The following is a 12,538-nucleotide window of genomic DNA, read 5'->3' as shown; positions in this document are numbered from 1 at the left end:
CGTACCCAACATCGCTTTCTGTAGTCCTTCTAGACAAGTATAGCTTCTGCAAAATCTGCTCTTTTGCATCGCGGAATATAGTATTTGGGAGATGAATGATCTTGCTTGATGGTTTACGCCTTAGATAGAAGGTGGTGATGTTCGATCGATCATATGATCACTAAATTAAATAAGTATGAAAAAGAATGTATGCAACTCCAAAATGCCATAAATACAGTGTTACAAAATTGCTCATACATGATAAAATAACAAAAAAAATTAACTATGTTTGAACCTAGAAGTTGTCATTGTTTCAAATAAGATGATGGCAAACAAATATTGAAAGAAGAGAAATTGTGAACAGTCTGATGAAAAAAGACATTGAAAAAAATAAATTGCCATGGTCCAAGTAATTAATTTGCCACGGTCTAAAACAGGAACAAAAGTTAGGCATGGTCCAAAAACAAGCAAATGTGCATGGCCCACACAATAAATTTAGCATGGTCCAAATAATTAATTTGTCGGGGTCTAAAGACGAACAAAATTGATGTGGTAAAAAATCAAAGTTGCCGTGGTAATTTTTTTGGCCATGGTCAAGTAATCAAATTTGCCATGGCACAGTAATAAATTTGCCATGATATAGTCAAAAAAAGAATGATATCAAAAATATTGGCAAATGTGGAAAAGTTTATGACATGGTAAATTTTAGAAAAGCTATAGCAATTTTTTTCCTCTAGACTCATGGAAAATTTGGAGAAATACATTTCCATCTAAAATGCATCTTAAGTTGCAATGATATCATATTTGTAGTTGCCATGGCAAAATCAAATATGAAAGATGCCATGACAAAAAAAAAGAGCAACCCATGGCAACAATCTTCGAATAGATATAGCGAAGACATTGCAAAAATTGCCAACATGGCAACGCATGCTTTTATTTTGCCATGGCGAAACATCCATAAAAATTAATAAAATTAGATATGCTTTTAGTTGCCAAGGAAAACACATCATGACAAAAAAAGTATTTGCCATAGTCCATAAAAAGAAATTTGCCATGTTCTCAAAAAAAATAAAATTTAATGGTGCAAAATAAATAAATGTTCCATGGTCTTTTAGTTAAAACTGTCATTCTTTGTATTGAAATTATGATGCAAAATAGAAATGACACAATATAAACACAAAATATGAACAACGAATTGAATGGTAGATTTATATTAAAAATTGACATGGTATTTCAACTGAAATTGCCGGGTTTTGTATGTGAAATTTGTCCTGCATAAATTATGAACAAAATTGCCATGGTAAATTATGTTTTAGTTATTATTTTTCATGTTTTGTATGGAAATTGCCATGAAAAATAGATTGAACATTGCAAACATGAAATTATGAACAATTTTCCAGGGCAAAAATGCGTCTTAACTTGCCATTTTGATATAGCATGGGTTGTCATGGTCTGGAAATAAAACTATTGCATTATTACAATTTGAGAAAACTAAGTTTCCATCCTAACACATCTTCAGTTATTATCATGGGCAAATATAATAACTTCAGTTGCCATGGCAACACATGTTCAGTAGCCATGCAAAAGTTAGGTTTTAGTTGCCATACATCAAAACTATGCACCAAAAAACTCTACTTGTTGCCATGGCAAAAAAAAGGGAACTTGTTGTCATGGCAAAAAAGTATCTTTAGTTGGCAAAAGAGCTAATTTGCCATGATATGCATACTTATAAAAGTTGGCATGCTATTGGTCATATGGCCATCGTTCAGTGATGAGCATGGACGATAAGGTAAAAAGATAATTTGGGGTCGTGGTTAGGGTAAACTCTCCTCTCAAACTTCACCGGCGAGCATGTGGATTCGTCTCCCCTCCGTTTGCCGCTCTGGCGGCTGGGGGGGGGGGGGAGGGGAATCTCGGTGCCTCTGCTCCGGTTAGTAGTTTAGGTTAGGATTTTTAGTCCTCGCACGTGCGGCGCTTAGGCGGATGACATCGTTTCTTTTCCGAGTTTGTCTTCCGGGCTCCGATCCTCCTCGAGTTCGTTCATCTGGACGATGTCGATGAAGCTCTGGCATAGATTCCTGTTGTCTCCTTGGGGCGGTGAGGTTAGGGTTTTTCTTCATGTGGCGAGATTTGGTGGCAGGTGCTTCAGATCTATTCAAGGGTTCAATGACGACGACGACTATGACTTCAAGGCGCTGGTCCTTAGGGGAACATGCACGACGACTTCCTGACTGTCATCCACAAGGTCAAGCCGGCTCCGGTAGGGAGCGGCGAGTCGGCATCTCGTTCTGATGGCAGTAGCAGTCATTCGGTGGTTTTAGAATCTCGATGTAATTTCTATTATGTTTGAGGTGCTTTGTACTCCCGGTGAACTTTGATAATAGATATGGATAATTTTCACAAAAAAAGGATAATTTTGGTGCGCGTGGGCGTATATCCATAGATGTGTTCGCTCTTTGAGGAGGGTCTTCATGGTCTTGCTATTGTGGACGTCTCTGACCTCGCCAGCATGACCGTTGTAAGCCATGCCTGCGCTCCTGCTGCTACTGCTACATGAAAGGGAGCAGATGAGACGGGGAAATATCAGGTGATACCAAGTCTTAGGTGATACCATGCATGATACGGGCTTCTATGAGCCGTTGGATATCAGATCTAACGGCTCCGAGGGCTCTCAAACATTTTGCAAAAGAATCATCCAAGAGTCACAAAATTACTCGTAGGTACTAGAGATCCTCAGACACCGTAGGATCTGAGATCCAACAGCCTAGAAGCCCGTACCATGGTATCACCTAAGACTTGGTATCATGTGAAACTTTCCCCGGATGAGACACAGGAAAATCACATCGAGACAGAGGAGCTGATGAGACACAGTAACACACACACACACAGGACTCACATAGATTTCCTTCATCACGGCGCAGGGCCAGCGGCAAGGATGGCGGCGCGAGCGCACGCCCATGAGCGCCCCCTCCTCGATCTCCCAGCGAAGAGCCTGTCCACCGCGTTTGCCCTCACTCCGTGCACTTTCGCTGCTGGAAGGACCACTCAAACGACTCCACCGCTGGGCAGGTCAGCGACGCGTATGAGGTCACCGTCCACCACAAGTTAGTATTTTTTAAGTTTTAATTGAACAGACGAAATATCTTCTATTTTATGTAAATTATGTCCGAACTTAAGTAAATCACACCCTGTTTGCATGAAATTTGTTCTGTTTGGTCAAATTCGATTTAAAATGTATGCGGGCGACATTGGATGGTCTATTCCCGTATCACTTTAAGGCCGGCATAACACATTCCACCTATCTAACCGGTATTTCTCGAGTCATCATCACACTGCCAAAAAATCATGTTCGGATATAGTCCAATCTCTGGACTCTACAGAACCCCTTTCGACAAGAGAAAAGGAAAGACACCATGTATAAAACCAAACCATATTACTTAGGGTGGAATTGATCGAAACAATCACCCCCATTACAACACAAGAGTTTGTATGGTCTTCGGTCGTAATGAAAAAGACATGCAACACTCTCTCCAAAGACAAGAATCCTGCTGGATGACAACATCCCATGATAGGTGTAAGGATCATGACAAGTGATAACTATAGGAATCAAGGAACAAAAGCGAGAGAAAGAGACAGCTCCGTCGAGTGGATGAGACCGTAGAGCAGCAGGACATGCAAGGGCAGAAAACAAGAGTTGGCGCGTCACACGACATATGATCATTCGGGCTTGAGGACTCACATCGGCAAAGCAGCAACAAGATTAGAAAGCAAGAGTACCACCACTCGTCACAAACAAGACAATAGAGCACTTATTTGGGATGATCACTTGCTTGGTGGATTCATGACTTAGACAGAAAGGTGGCGACGTTGGATCGATCATATGGTCGCCAAATTTAAATACAGTAGGAAAAGCAATGCGGGCTAATTAAGACAAAGCGATCCCATGGACCGAATTACAAGACACGGCACGCAGGACCGGGCACATGGAGGCCAACCACGTACTCGCACTACGCATATGCTGCTGCCGACACATAAATAACACGACCATTGCGGGCCAACTGAACTGTTGAGAAGTTGCAAAAGCGCATTTCTCTCTGGATGGGCACAACACAGGTCGCCATTGCTTCAATCTTGCATGGAGCTGACGTGGATGATAACTTGTTACGCGTTGCTCCTGAAGGAGCCGAGGGCCTTGATGGCGCCGGCCCTGAGGATGTACTGGTGGTAGAAGGCCGCGATCGCCGCGCCGATCATGGGGCCGACCCAGAAGATCCACTGCAGCAAACAAATTAAGCCAAGATGAGATCAAAGCAACTTAACATGAAAATGGAATGGTGGTTTGGAGCGTGCAAGTAAATACACTAGATAGTACGGTACCTGATCATCCCAGGCCTTGTCCTTGTTGTAGATGACGGCGGCGCCCAGGCTCCTGGCCGGGTTGATGCCGGTGCCGGTGATGGGGATGGTGGCCAGGTGGACCATGAACACGGCGAAGCCGATGGGGAGGGGCGCCAGCACCTGGAGAAAGACACAAGCAAAGCAAACATAATAGCATGAGACCCAAATTACTTTCTCAACTGAACTAATCGGCACTCCCCATGCCGGGTCGTTTTCAGGTTGCTGGTTCTTCAAGCATGGCATGGCCATGCGTGCTCCGGCCGTCCGCATCATGGGAGTGCTGGAGGACACCCAAAGTCGTGAAAGGCCGGCCACTTGCCGCCCCTTTTGATTGAACGGGAAGGAAACTAGGTGGAGCGGCAACGAGCGTGGAGTGAAGGCTCCTTTTCCCTCTCCCTCCCGGCACATACGCCGGCCTCAGTGCGCGCTTCACCGCCCCAAAAGACCAGAGCCAGTGACTACCAGTACGATGGCATATTTTGACGGGATCGGGCAAAGCGGCCGAACATCACGTTTTGTCACCACGAAACCGCACCTTCACTAGTGCCCTCGCAAAAAGGGATGCTCGCACCATCCCTCACCGGACAGAGTAGTAACTCTCAACTTTTTAGATCATGTAACTCTGAATTTAGCTAGCCACATGCAGCCAAGGAGAGGTAATTTGTACTACAAGACCAATAATTCATCGTGGATGTCAGGGTGGGGGCCCTGGGCAATAATTCACCAGCCAGCGCTGGACGAAATCGGCCATGTGTTATCACACCCAAACAGCTCAGCTTACTGTTGGGGCCACATCGGCCAAGGCCATGGATGAGATGGGACTTAACTGGAATAGTAAACATACTTATCACAGTAGTGACTGTCTGAGTGTCTGGCCACGCGGACGTGTACTACTCCACTAGATGCATCTGGATTCTTCATTCTTGCGTCAATTGCAGTGCCAGTTCAACTATTACGACCCACATTTACGCCTACGGGAAGACTTATGTCTACTGTTATGGAGAAAAACATTTTCCTACTCCCTCCGTCACGGTTTAGAAGGCGCGCTAGGAAATTCTTTCGGACCTATGTGGTTATCTATTGGTTGTGAGATGGGTTAAAAAATAGCATTCATACTGCACATGTATATAGAAATAGTACTATCGAAGTATTAATTAGCTACTAGAAATAAATGCAATGCGTCTTAAACCTTGTCTATTGTGGACACACGCAAATTTAACTGTGCCTTCTAAACTGTGACGGAGGGAGTAAAGCATCATGGCAGTACTTAATTTTTACAAAAAAAAAAACTCCCTAACATTCATACATACTATCCTCCTTTTTGTTCATCCTAGATGATATATCTAGGATAAAGGAGTATCATTCTACCCATTTTGTTCATCGTATAGGATATTCTTGCTTTCCCCCTTTTTGTTCATACGTATGCATCATGCTCCTCATTTTGGACGATCTATCCTCATGGCATGCCATCTTCAGTTAAGCTCTAACAACTAGCTTTACTTTTCTTATACGAACAAGAAATCTTTACTTTTTCAAAAGAATTCTGCGGCATGTCGTGCTTACCGGGACGTGAGAGTCGCGCGCGCTGCGCTTGGGGTCGGTGGCGGAGAAGACGGTGTAGACGAGCACGAAGGTGCCGATGATCTCCGCGGCGAGGCCGGTGCCCTTGGAGTAGCCGGCGGCGAGCGTGTTGGCGCCGCCGCCGTACCTGACGAAGTAGGCGCTCTGGAAGGCCTTGACGAGGCCGACCCCGCACATGGCGCCGAGGCACTGCGCAATCATGTAGAGCAGCGCGCGGACCAGGGAGACCTTGCGCGCCAGGAAGAGGCCGAAGGTGACGGCCGGGTTGATGTGGCCCCCGGAGATGCCGGCGGTGCAGTAGACGAGGACGAAGATCATGCCGCCGAAGGCCCAGGCGATGCCGAGCACGCCCACGCCGCCGCACGCCGCGTCGGCGGCGGCGTTCACCGCGGGGTCCGTCTGGTGCTTGTACCCGATGACGGTGGCCACGGTGATGTAGAGGAAGAGCAGCGTGGCGATGAACTCCGCGATGACGGCGCGGTACAGCGACCAGGAGGCCAGCTCCGCCGCGTCGATCAGCGGGGCCGGCGGCGGGTCCGTGTAGTCCTTGGCCGCGAAGTCGCCGCCGCCGCCGGTCTCCATCACCTCGTCCTTGGCCATCGGCGTGTAGCTAGCCTTCCTTGCTGTTCCTTCTCGCTGCAAACCTGACTGGAAAAAATGGAGGTGGGGCTTGCGGTGTGTGGTGGGGGAGTGACGAGAGGAGAGGAGAGGAAGGTGGTATTTATGGAGCGGGGGAGAGGCGGTAGGTAAAAGACAACAAGGCGAGGGTGTGTGGTGTGTGTGCGATCGACGGAGGGGCTCGTGTCCTTGATTGAACAGAAAACTGAGCTAGTGACGGAGTAGTATTTTCTTCTTCTGAATTCTATTTGTATTTGTACGAGTAGGAGGAGTATTTAATTTGCTGATAAGACTGAATGGGCCTTTTGTTTTTCTGCTGCAGTGAAGTGAGGTGGATAAGCTGTTGGGGCATGTGCAAACGCCACATTCCAGGATTCACGGATATCTCTTCCCTCCATTAGAAGTTTGGAGAGCTTGCCGACTGAGCATTGTGACAAAATGAAGACGATAGGTGTTTCGTAGATTAGGGCGTCTCCCCAAAAACGAACAGTATCGTGTCAGACATCCAACCGTGTAGCTCAAACGGGCCGCATATATTTCAAACGTCAGAAGATTTTTCACACAAACTAGAATTTTTCATTTAAACCGGGCTACATTCATCACATTTTCGTCATAAACAAAAGGGTTCAGAAGTTAAACTAGTCTAATGATGTGTTTGGTTAACTGCATAGAGCCCAACCAGGACTGCGCAGGAAAAAAGAGCATGTTTGGTTGCATACAAGTAGGCCAGGCTCACATCGACACGAACCTTAAAGCAGTTCAGAGCCTGGCTCGCTGGGAATGCCCGAATCGGCCATTTCGAGCGAGTCAGGCTGAGTCGGGGGCAAAAGCGGGGCACAACGTACGCCATGGTGCGGGTGGGAATAAAGGCGGAGATGGTGGGAGAAGGAAATCGACGGAGGTGGGATGGCGTGAAATGGCACAGAGGCTCTACGGATGCTTCAAATGAAAAGAGCACCTTTCTCCAGGCTTGTGCAAACATTCAGGAGCAAGGGGCTGCATGAAGATAGCATCCACACCTTTGTGGAATACCAAGTTGTCATATTCCTGCATGTTGTAGGTCATAACCAGAGGTTTAGGGTTATCTACAACACGTTCAGGAGATCATTGAAGACCATTTCCAGGTATTTCAAGCAAGTGTTGTATGTTGTTGGGGAGCTCAGAGGAGAGATGATCAGGTCACCAACCGGGCAAACTCCTAGTAAGATACGCACTAGCCCAAGATGGTATTCATATTTCAAGGTGAGCACTAATCGTAGTTCATGCATTCACATGCTTGTCATGCCATTTTTAGGATTGCCATAACACCATCATGTCATACCATTTTCAAGATTGCATTGGCGCAATAGATGGTACTCATGTGACTGCTAAAGTGCCGAGGTCACAGGCCGTAGCATACACGGGTAAAAAGCACACAAGCCAGAATGTTCTCGATGCGGTTCACTTCGCTGAGAAGTTCACATATGTGTTTACTGGGTGGGAAAGATCAACCCATGATTGTTTACATTCTAACTGACAACATGTCTAGACCTGATGGCATCAATATCCCCGATGGCCAGTTCTACCTATCAGATGCTGGCTATGCATGTCGGCCTGGTGTTCTTCTAACCTTTCAGGAAAACCAGGTACCATGTGAACAAGTTCTCTTCCAGGAACTATTCCAGGACTCCACAGGAACTGTTCAATCTCAGACACTCTAGCTGTAGAGTTACGGTTTAGAGGGCATTTGGGGCTCCGAAGAACAGGTTTAAGATCCTGTATCATAAGCCCTTCCAGCCTTACCCTACCCAGGTTAAGTTTGTTATTGCATGTTGTATCCTCCATAACTGGATCCTACAATGAGGGTGTGATAACCTTATGTCAGAGGAGGAAGAGGTGACACCTAATGATGTTATTAGCTTCGGAAGAGCACGAGGATGGACTTCCACCTAGTTAGCATCGATGAACTTTCCCCAATTCAGCCATATGGCTCTTAAATTTGTACTGCCATTTGTTAGTAGCTAGGATGATCTGCCATTTATTTCCTAGCTAGGACTGAGACGATGTTCAAATCGTGTGTGGTAAGGTCATCACTAGTGAGAAGTGGTGATCAAACCTTATGTCGTTCGCTACCAAACATTGTGTAGTTTGTCTAACAAGTGCGACTCGGGCAACCAAACACCATGGGAAAAATTGCTCCTTTATGTAGCCAACCTACATGCATGCAGACAAACGATGTGTATATGATGGTTTTCTGCTTCTTTTACCTCGCCCAGGCACAACTGGGACACAGATGCAGAGTGCCAAAAAACAAATATGGCAACCGAACGTGTAATAAATCTTCACTGGCGCTTGTGCTCCATGTCCTTATTGTTTCCCATGGGTGTGTCCATTTCAGCGGGCGTGAGCCCTGGGAAGTGAAATTGCAGGCCGCCGACAAGTAAGAGTAAGACATGGGACATGGAAGTACCCACATGGGACACCGACGACTCCATCTCCCATGTCCTACTCTTCATCATTGGAGTATGTGGCCTCGACGGGCCGGCACCGTGATCGTAGCAGCCTGGCGCAAACGACGCACAACTGTCGGCGTTCCCATCCGGGATTGCCTCCACGCCTGACTCAGTTGTGACCGCGTTGTAGCTAGCATGAGCGGTGTGTGCGGCCTCGTAGAATGCCTCTGCTCATCAACAAAAATTGGGTTCTCTGCGGCCATGGCCACCATGACCTCCTCGCTCGCAAACTCGCTGTAGATGTGACCCTCCGCCAGCCGATGATGCGCTAGGAGGGCCGAGTTATACCGCTGCTCTTCCCTCACCTTCCGGAACGTCGGTTGCTCCTCCGCTATGATGGTGTTAAAGTACGTCTGCTCCATGGGGAAGCTGGCATGGACCAACACGGGAGGGGCGTCTGCTGATCGTCATACGACTCCTTCATCGTCAGGTCATTGTTGGCCCCCTCCGACGAGCACGCTAGCAAGTCATCCTCTATCCATCAGGCGACAGTTCTGAAGGAAATATGCCCTAGAGGCAATAATAAAGTTGTTATTTATATTTCCTTATATCATGATAAATGTTTATTATTCATGCTAAATTATATTAACCGGAAACTTGATACATGTGTGAATACATAAACAAAACAAAGTGTCCCTAGTATGCCTCTACTAGACTAGCTCGTTAATCAAAGATGGTTAAGTTTCCTGACCATAGACATGTGTTGTCATTTGATGAACGAGATCACATCATTAGGAGAAGGATGTGATGGACAAGACCCGTCTGTTAGCTTAGCATAATGATCGTTAAGTTTTATAGCTATTGCTTACTTCATGACTTATACATATTCCTCTAACTATGAGATTATGCAACTCCCGAATATCGAAGGAACACCTTGTGTGCTATCAAACGTCACAACGTAACAGGGTGATTATAAAGATGCTCTACAGGTGTCTCCGAAGGTGTTTGTTGGGTTGGCATAGCTCAAGATTAGGATTTGTCACTCCGAGTATCGGAGAGGTATCTTTGGGCCCTCTTGGTAATGCACATCACTATAAGCCTTGCAAGCAATGTGACTAATGAGTTAGTTACGGGATGATGCATTACGGAATGAGTACAGAGACTTGTCGGTTACAAGATTGAACTAGGTATGAGGATACCGACGATCGAATCTTGGGCAAGTAACATACCGATGACAAAGGGAATAACGTATGTTATTATTGCGGTTTGACCAATAAAGATCTTGGTAGAATATGTAGGAACCAATATGAGCATCCAGGTTCCGCTATTGGTTATTGACCAGAGATGTGTCTCGGTCATGTCTACATAGTTTTTGAACCCGTAGGATCTGCACGCTTAACGTTCGATGATGACTTGTATTATGAGTTATGTGTTTTTGGTGACCAAAGTTTGTTCGGAGTCTCGGATGAGACCACAGACTTAACGAGGAGTCTCGAAATGGTCGAGAGGTAAAGATTGATATATTGGATGATAGTATTTGGACATCGGAATGGTTTCGGGATGTTTCAGATATTTATCGGAGAACCAAGGGGTTACCGGAACCCCCCGGGGAAGTAATGGGCTGTGACGCCCCCGATTCAATCATACACTAATCATGCACGCAAATGTGTACGATCAAGATCAGGGACTCACGGGAAGATATCACAACACAACTCTACAAATAAAATAAGTCATACAAGCATCATCATACAAGCCAGGGGCCTCGAGGGCTCGAATACAAGTGCTCGATCATAGACGAGTCAGCGGAAGCAACAATATCTGAGTACAGACATAAGTTAAACAAGTTTGCCTTAAGAAGGCTAGCACAAACTGGGATACAGATCGAAAGAGGCGCAGGCCTCCTGCCTGGGATCCTCCTAACTACTCCAGGTCGTCGTCGGCGGGCAGCACGTAGTAGTAGGCGCCTCCAGTGAAGTAGGGGTCGTCGTCGACGGTGGCGTCTGGATCCCGGACTCCAGCATCTGGTTGTGACAACCAGAAAGAAAGGAAAGGGGAAAAGGGGGGTAGAAAGCAACCGTGAGTACTCATCCAAAGTACTCGCAAGCAAGGAACTACACTACATATGCATGGGTATATGTGTAAGGAGGCCATATCAGTGGACTGAACTGCAGAATGCCAGAATAAGAGGGGGGTAGCTAATCCTGTCGAAGACTACGCTTCTCGCAGCCACCGTCTTGCATCAAGTAGAAGAGAGTAGATTGAAATCCTCCACGTAGCATCTCCAAATAGCATCTCATAGCATAATCCTACCCGGCGATCCCCTCCTCATATCCCTGAGGTAGAGCGACCACCGGTTGTATCTGGCACTTGGAAGGGTGTGTTTTATTAAGTATCCGGTTCTAGTTGTCATAAGGTCAAGGTACAACTCCAAGTCGTCCTGTTACCGAAGATCACGGCTATTCGAATAGATTAAACTTCCCTGCAGGGGTGCACCACATAGCCCAACACGCTCGATCCCATTTGGCCGGACACACTTTCCTGGGTCATGCCCGGCCTCGGAAGATCAACACGTCGCAGCCCCACCTAGGCAAATCAGAGAGGCCAGCACGCCGGTCTAAACCTAAGCGCACAGGGGTCTGGGCCCATCGCCCATAGCACACCTGCACGTTGCGAGGGCGGCCGAAAGCAGAACTAGCCCCCTTAATACAAGAGCAGGCTTACGTTCCAATCCGGCGCGCGCCGCTCCGTCGCTGACGTCTGAAGTGCTTCGGCTGATACCACGACGTCGGGATACCCATAACTACTCCCACGTAGATGGTTAGTGCGTATAGGCTCGTAGCCAGACTCAGATCAAATACCAAGATCTCGTTAAGCGTGTTAAGTATCCGCGAACGCCGAACAGGGCCAGGCCCACCTGTCTCCTAGGTGGTCTCAACCTGCCCTGCCGCTCCGCCACAAAGATCCACACAGAGGGCCGTCGGGACAAAGGTCCTTTCAGCCCCCAATCCGTGAATCACTCGCGGGTACTCTTCGAGCTAACCCGACTTTAGTCACCATCTGTATAGTATGTATGTATAGTATATACCCGTGATCACCTCCCAGGTGATCACGGCCCGATAGTATAGCAAGGCAGACTGACAAGAATGTAGGGCCGATGATGGTAAACTAGCATCCTATACTAAGCATTTAGGATTGCAGGTAAGGTATCAACAGGTGTAGCAACAATGACAGGCTATGCATCAGAATAGGATCAACGGAAAGCAGTAACATGCTACACTACTCTAATGCAAGCAGTATAGAGAAGAATAGGCGATATCTGGTGATCAAGGGGGGGGCTTGCCTGGTTGCTCTGGCAAGAGAGAGGGGTCGTCAACTCCGTAGTCGAACTGGGCAGCAGCAGCGTCGGTCTCGTAGTCTACCGGAGAGAAGAGGGGGAAGAAACAATGAATACCAAGTAAACAGATGCATATCGATGCATGACATGTCAAGAAGCGATGCTAGGCGTGCCCTAACGTGGTATGAGGTGGTAC

The 12,538-nt window shown here is 46.9% G+C and overlaps 1 protein-coding gene across 1 annotated transcript; it reads right to left on the bottom strand.

Annotated features, from left to right (window-relative positions):
* Window positions 1–3,780: 3,780 nt before the first annotated feature.
* LOC123044490 (aquaporin PIP2-1) lies at window positions 3,781–6,667 on the bottom strand. Its single transcript, XM_044467229.1, has 3 exons — window positions 5,941–6,667; window positions 4,357–4,497; window positions 3,781–4,254 (listed from the first exon to the last, which is right to left on the bottom strand). The coding sequence occupies exons 1-3, from the start codon at window positions 6,556–6,558 to the stop codon at window positions 4,141–4,143; spliced, it is 873 nt and encodes a 290-aa protein (XP_044323164.1). The 5' UTR covers window positions 6,559–6,667; the 3' UTR covers window positions 3,781–4,140.
* Window positions 6,668–12,538: the final 5,871 nt, after the last annotated feature.

Source organism: Triticum aestivum, chromosome 2B (genome assembly GCF_018294505.1).
Source record: "Triticum aestivum cultivar Chinese Spring chromosome 2B, IWGSC CS RefSeq v2.1, whole genome shotgun sequence".
NCBI classification, from domain to species: Eukaryota; Viridiplantae; Streptophyta; class Magnoliopsida; order Poales; family Poaceae; genus Triticum; species Triticum aestivum.
Note: the sequence above shows the minus strand (reverse complement) of the source record. Positions and strands in the feature narration are given on the sequence as shown.

Bases quoted from the DNA above. Each gene is read 5' to 3' on its own strand.
- LOC123044490 (XM_044467229.1), bottom strand. From the start codon at position 6,558: ATGGCCAAGGACGAGGTGATGGAGACCGGCGGCGGCGGCGACTTCGCG. The intron at 4,498-5,940 runs GTAAGCACGACA...GTCTTTCTCCAG, and splicing joins CGCGCGACTCTCACGTCCCG to GTGCTGGCGCCCCTCCCCAT. The intron at 4,255-4,356 runs GTACCGTACTAT...TGTTTGCTGCAG, and splicing joins ACAAGGCCTGGGATGATCAG to TGGATCTTCTGGGTCGGCCC.